The 7,085-nt window shown below is 47.2% G+C and overlaps 1 protein-coding gene across 1 annotated transcript in view; it reads left to right on the top strand.

Annotated features, from left to right (window-relative positions):
* The first annotated feature begins 303 nt into the window (after positions 1-303).
* The window catches only part of FLI1 (Fli-1 proto-oncogene, ETS transcription factor), a 29,496-nt gene continuing 22,714 nt past the window's right edge, over positions 304-7,085 (top strand). The window contains 1 exon segment of the mRNA XM_010138950.1: positions 304-509. Within this exon segment, the coding sequence (XP_010137252.1) occupies positions 379-509 (131 nt within the window). The 5' untranslated portion in view covers positions 304-378.

Raw genomic sequence — 7,085 nt, 5'->3', positions numbered from 1 at the left:
GAGCCTAAGAGAGCACCCAGCAGCCACCTCGACTGTTTGCAGAAGTCAAGTGAACCTTAACTCTTGCCCCACCCAGAGCACCGCAGCAGCTACCAGAGCAAGCCGCTGGTTTTGCATAGGGGTTAATGGACCCCAGAGAACCTGATTCAATCCACAATCCTGGCAGATGGCAATTTCAGACAGCGCCGGGCAGCTGCAGGGCCCTTGCAGGTGCTCACCAGCTCAAAGAGAGACCAAGAGGGGAGTTACTGGTTTAGTCATGACTCTGAGCGCTTGGTGTTTTTTTTTTCTCCTCAGGAGGCTCTGTCGGTGGTGAGTGACGACCAGTCCCTCTTTGATTCCACGTACGGTGCTGCCGCTCACCTCCCCAAGGCAGATATGACGGCCTCAGGGAACCCCGACTATGGCCAGCCGCACAAAATCAACCCTCTGCCTCCGCAGCAGGAGTGGATTAACCAGCCCGTCCGGGTCAACGTAAAAAGGGAGTATGACCACATGAACGGATCAAGGTAAGGAAAGACCCTTTCCACATCCACTGAACCTTAAGTAAAAGCAAAGCATGTATCGTTCCCTTGTGCTCTTCTCCTGCACATCAACAAACTCCACTCTTTGTGTAGGACCTGCTGCCCCCGAAGTTCCCGTGTCATACACATCCCCACATCTCCTCCTGTGTGAATAGATGTGTCCACTGGTGAAAAAGAGAGTTCAGGAGTGGATCTGAGCAGTGATGTTAATTGGAGTGGTTGGTTGTGATGTATGAGGATACAGATTTTAGCCAGAAAGGAAGGAGGCCTGGCCCCATCATTGGTAGTTAGAGCCGGAGGTGATGGATCATTTCCCTGTTCAATGAGACTTGAAAACATTTTATTATCGCAGCTCAGAGTGTCTCTTCCAAAAATATTTCCACAAGCGCAAAGCCTATGAAAAAAGCTCACCTCCTTGAACAAAGTCTTTAGGTGTAGAAATGTCAAATTTTTTCAGTTTTAAATACATACAGTAAAGAAAAACTATTTTATTATTTAGCTTTATGTTTTAGATTTCATATTCATTTTAAATTCTATTTTAAAGTCACAAACATGTCTAACATTTGTGCAATGTTAATACAGACAGTTAAACAATCAGCTGGTTTTCTCCTTTAGTGGGTTAGTTCAGGGCTTCTGTAACAGCCGATTTTCCTGGTTTCTGAGAACCTAGCGAAGTGCCGAGTTTGAAACAGAAAGCGCTTTCAAACTTCTATAGTGAGCTGGTGGTGTTAAAGGCTTCAAACAGCAGCTTGTTTTTTTTTTTCCTCGTAAGTATAGAGGAGATGCTGATTTGCTGTAAGATAAAGGTCTCTGCATCAGTTGCTCTTTGATGGTGATCATATGAATTTGAGCTTGCCCCGCATGTACCTTGGTATTGTTTCTGAACTTCCTAAGAACTACATGGGTTTTTGCACTAGCGTTTCTCATCTCAGAATTGGGGCTGAAAAGGGGAAAATGAGTTATTTCCTGAAAAACACCATCCCTGGGTGACACAGGCAAGAGGATGGATCTTGAAAGTAACAGTGAGTTGAGGGGTTTTGACAGTCAGGTGCTCACACCCCCAGAGTCAGACCAGTACACTACCACATGTACTTGGGATGGAACGTATTGGGCTGTCCTGCTGCTGCTATCTTTGTGATACAATTTCCTCTGCTCAGGATAAAAAGGGAAATAATTCTGCTTTGACAAGCTGAGTCATTGTCAACTGGAAGTGCTCTGATACCCGTGGAGAAAGGCCCTCCAGAAGAGTGTTTCTTCTGGGCAAAAAAGGAAATCTTTCTTTATGGGCTTGCTGAAGACTAGGAGATTCTTAGTGTCCCCAGTCTCTCTGAAAGAGGGGTAACAACTTCCCAACCTGTTAGAAGGAAAGAAAAGACTGGTTTGAATGTCAGAACTAAGCACTGAGACCTCTTCCAGCCTTGCCTTTTGAGAACTTGTTAGCACAAGAGCTCCAATCCCCCCAAGAAGTGAGAGCATCCATCTGACTTATCCATCCTCTCCTCCTATTTACGGCCCTTTCCCCACACGCCCATCACGGCTCATTGTTACGGGTTGGGCTTGTTTCTCTGCCCATCAGCTGCCTGGCAGACCTGACACCCCATCTGAGCAGCAAACGCCAACTGCAACACAAACGAACTCGAACTGCGGACTGAATAACAAACCCTGGTCCCCTCCCTCTCTCCCTGCCTCTTCTCCTCTCTCTTGTTTTTCAAGCACACACTTACCGGCTTCCAGCTGCCTCATTAGAGGGAACAGCCTTTATTCTGTGTTTCACCTGTACTTGAAGCATTTTCTGCTTGTCGAGAGAAGGGTTTGTGTACTCTAGGGAGGGATAAAGCTGGCACTGGAGGGAGCTGGATTGTGCTAAGGGACAGGGTCCAGCTTTTCTTCTCTTTCTTAGCAACCACAAACTGTTCTGACTGCCGTGAGGTAATGAGAGGAGCTGCATTTGTCCTCCGCAGGGTGGGAGAAGAACCTCTCCAAGCCTGTTTTGCAGAGCCATCCCTCCAAGTCCTTCCAGCATGGAGACCTTGTCCAGCTTTCTGCCCTATGCCAGGTTTTTCTGGGTCACTCCCAAATTTGAAAGGATTTCCCAGATAACTCCACACTGACTGTGCATAGGGGATACTCACGATCTGTGTGTTAGGGGAGAAGATGGGACTTCTGTATTATTGAAAGAAATTTTCTGACAGTTTCTAGTATTTTCAGACCTGAATGCAGAATATGGCCTCAAAATTGGTCCTTGCCTTCACTGACAGCCACTTGCTCAGCGCAAAACCCAGCGCTACACTTGAGTGTTGCAGTGATTGGTGTCCAAACACAGAACAAAATGAAACTCCTGGTGCTTCTTATATCCTCTTAGGCACCGGGGAAGGGAATCATCTTGTATTTGTAGCACTGACCTGTCGCACACAAAAAATCAAAGTCCAGCTTTTCCACAGGTTCATTGCAAGATGTTCTCTGTACTTTTGTGATACCAAAAAAATCATTTATATTTAACACCCCCCCTCCAAATTTTTCACATTTAAAATTGTGATGGATGAAGGAGGAGGATTGTTTAGGAAAACGCTGAGTAAAGTTTAACCCCATGTACAGTCTCTTTAAGGAATAGATTTTTCCTTCTATTTTACGTGAATTCCAAATGCAGCCTTTGCTGTGTAATACCAACCGACGTTACAAGTTTTGTCGAGCTGAAATAGGGAAGTCAGTGCTTCGAAAATGCTTTGGAGACTTCCTCTCGCTTCAGGATGTTTAAATAATCTCAGGTTCGGGGATCTCAGAACATTTTTATGCCACAATAATTTTCTGAAAACAAAACAAAGGGACCATCTCTACTGTCTACAAGAATCAAAATCCCCTTTAAGCAGCGTGTGAGCCCTCTAGTGGGATTTGCCGTGGCGTTTTAGTCCCCGGCCAGAGCAGCAGATGCTGCCTTCACCTACTGTTTGCTTTTACCTGGGTGGGAGAAACATGGTTTTTAGTCGTCTGTGTCTCCCTGGTGCAGCCTGAGGTTTGCAACCCGTGCCTTTTTCCATCCTTTTTCCATCCATCCTTTTTCCATCCATGCTTTCTTTCTGCAGCCTCGCAGTATTTTCCTCCCAAGGATTCCTGAGAGCAGGATACGAGGCAGGGTTGAAGTGCAGTTACATGTGAGTTTTGAGGAGCTGTGCCTCTGCCTGCCAGCTTTGTTCTCTGCCTGCAAGCAGAATCACAGTCTGTCTGTGCTTACTTCCTCCACTGAACAAAAAAAATATTTAAAATCGTATTTCAAGTGTAAAGATTAAAGCTGAGATGATCAAATGGGGATTTATACCAAAAAGGGGCATATTTAAAAAGAAAGATGGGAAGAGAGGAGGAATGCCAGGCTGGGAAGACAGAGATAGAATGGAGGAGGAAATATCCCAGTGACCACAGCTGAGTCAGGTTCAGAAATGACTGAAATCCCTTATTTTGCTCTTTCGAATGAAAGCCAAAGGTGATTCCTAGACAGAGGCCCTGGGACAGTAATTGCTTTATTTTCAGGGATGTGCAGCGCGGGCTGAAGCTGCACAGAGGGTTTGTTAGTCAATGCCAGCCTAGCTGCCTGTCCATTTTGGCCAGGCTCACAGAGACTTTCCCAAAACGCCGAGCTCTTGGCATCCCCGGAGACTGCCACTGGAGCTGCTGGAACGAAGAGGTTTTGGACGGGCAGTGGGACTGAGCACTGCTTCACAGTCCTTGGCCTCCGCTGCTGCTGCAGGGAATGTGCTGCTGAGACCTCGTGAAAGCAGCCCATATCCGTTTACCTCAGCAGATCTACCACCTCTTCTGCCCAGACCCGGGGCAAGCCTGGCATGTATAGACGCTAGAAAGCCTGAAGCCTCTCTGAAAAGTCAAGGATTAACCTGGCATGTAAAATCCTTTCTAAACCATTCCAAATAATGAGGAAATCTTTGTAGAAATCAAAGTCTGCTTGTGGGTCGTGCATGAACTAAGAAGGGAGCTGTAGTCAATGAATACACCATTCATGGCTGGCAGCTCCCTGTTCTCATTTGATACCATAGTTGTTCCCCACACTGAATTCTTCTTTGTGTGGCCCACCACGACACCTACCTTTTGCTGGGGTACTGGTAAATCCCTCGTCTTGGGCTAGGGCAGAACAGGAGCTGCAAGGAGGATTTGGTCTGGTAGCACTGCACCATTTCCCAGTAAAAGGCTCTTCCCAGTTGCCATCACTAAAGATCTCATGGTATTTTTCCTACGGACATTTCAGCCTCCTGCCCAGTTAAGGTTTGGTAATGCTATTCCCAGTTACATCTGTCCTTCTGCTATGGGATTTCCACTGGGGTTAGCTTGGATCCTGAAAACTTCCTCAGAGGGAAGGGAGGCATCTGTACAGTCATGCAGGAAGGTACGTGGAGCACATTTAGCATCCTGCAAGATTTACAGGGTGGCTTCTCTTCCCACAGCGGTAAATCTGTGGTTGGTGCAGGCACCTCAGCCCCTTTAACTTCTTTTCAGGTCCACCTCTGATACTTGGCTGTCTGGATTTGGCTGCTGAGACACACAGAGCAAGGCAGAGGATAGGCAGGGTCTGCAAGGTGAGAAATCATCACAAAACTACCGAGGAGATATCTGACAGTACTGTATCAGTCACATGGATGAGCGCGATAGCTAGCAGAGAGAGTAGGGACAGCCAAGGGCCTCGTGGTCTTCTCACGTGTGTCATTTCACGCCGATAGAAAGCACTGTTTAAAGTCAGTGCCTGGTCCCCAGGCAAGGCAAGGCAGGACAGGCAAGGAGGTCAGTCACCTCCTGGGGATGGTAAGCCCTACGCCAAACATTCCCTGACACCTTGAAACGTAGATGCTCTTGCTGTTTCGATGACTCTTCTCAGGACAGCCTGCACCTCAGGAAAGAATAAGATGCTTTGTGCTGCTCCGGGGATTTTCTCTGCCAGTATGGGCAACATTTAACACCTGACACAGAGTATTTCAACAGCAAGTTCAAAATGATCGCAGTCCCTGCGAAAACCCTCGAGTCCTTGCTGCTGCTCAGGCTCTCCTCCGACTGCCACAGGGACATTAAACCTTCAGCAGTTTGCCTCTCTGAAGGCAGATTTTGGTTCTCTGCCTGGAAAAACAGTAGGCGAAATAGTAAAACCTTAAATTCGAACATGTGTAAGTTATACATCTTATTTCCATTTTCAAGCAACATTCCCTCAGCAAGACATGAGGAAAAAATTACCATCTGCCGTAGAATATCTCAGCGGAGCATTTATCTCCTAGCCATGATAACTGAATTTCGGTAATTTCTCTCCTTCCCCCTCACCCCCCATTCAGATTAAGAAACAAATTTGTTTAGTGTCCAAACTTGGAAGTCTTGCCAGATGAACTCAGAGGGTGGGATTTGGTGCACTGTCATAGTTCTTCCCCTTCAGCGCATGGTTTCCTCCCAGGCCGCTTTGCTTCTGGCAGGGAAGGAGGACGGCTGCGCGGTTAAAGCCATGGACTAAACCGTGCTGGATGTGGGCTCTGTGCTCGCTCTGCACGCTAATGCCTCCCTGTAAAGGTGAGGAAACAACGCTGCCCTTCCCTGGTGTGTTCTTCATGGGCTGTCTGCCTGTGGCAGGCTGCGGAGTGGCCTTTTAGGTGACCTCTAGAGCTAAAGTCCTGAGTTACCCCCGCAGCTGCAGAAAAACAAAATCTGGGCTCCCTATCTGTGGTTTGGAGGCTCATAATTCTCCCAGAGCAGGACAGAGAAAGCCTGTTGCTTGCCAAGGGTCCACATGTAGTTCAGGTCTTAGCACCGTGCCACCTGAGTTGCTAAATGTTCCCTCCTCATCACTCTATCACCTCAGAAGTCAAATCGGAGCCAGAGCCTTTTGCGCACGCAGTTTCTGTGGTCTGAAGTTTTTGACTCATGCCTAAGGCACCCAAGATTTCTAGGTTCTCTATCCAAGCAGCAGACAAGCCTGGGACTGTTTAACTGTTAATAGACAAGATCAGTCACACTCAACTCTGGAGAAATAAGTCCCTTTAGATCCCACGATAGCACTGCAGTATTCTCTTACAGCTATCGTGTTGCTTTGGCGTGGGTATTCTGTGTTCTTTGTCCATGGAATGGATGGAGGTGTAGCTGTGGTTCTGATTAGCTCTGCAGAAATGCAGGAGGTCACGAGGTGGGAAGTACAGCCTTCCTTAGACTTCCCTACCACAGACAGATAACGGTGTGCAGGGTTGTTTTTAACAAGGCAAGGGTGAAATAGTCCAACCAAGGCTTCTGGGAGCATCAAGCTGTATCTGCAGCATTGTTAAATGCATCTGGGCAATAAAGGATGAAGGGAGAGTGGGGAATGGAACCGATGGACCTCTGTGATAGCAACTTGCTTTTTATCTGCTTGGTGATCTTTGATATTTCAGAGCTGTGATGTAGGTCCTCATGGCTACCATTGCCTTTGGCTGAAAGTCACTCTTCTTTGCATCTCCAGCTCTCTTTCCTCTGACTGGTTTTATTATCAGAGATCCCTTCCATGAGATTTGTGATTCACAGATCACCTCATTCATGTGAGGGGCCAGGAAT

The sequence above is a fragment of the Buceros rhinoceros genome, unplaced genomic scaffold (assembly GCF_000710305.1).
Source record: "Buceros rhinoceros silvestris isolate BGI_N320 unplaced genomic scaffold, ASM71030v1 scaffold17926, whole genome shotgun sequence".
Classification (NCBI taxonomy): domain Eukaryota; kingdom Metazoa; phylum Chordata; class Aves; order Bucerotiformes; family Bucerotidae; genus Buceros; species Buceros rhinoceros.
The sequence above is the reverse complement of the archived record's forward strand: the minus strand, read 5'-3'. Positions and strand labels throughout refer to the sequence as shown.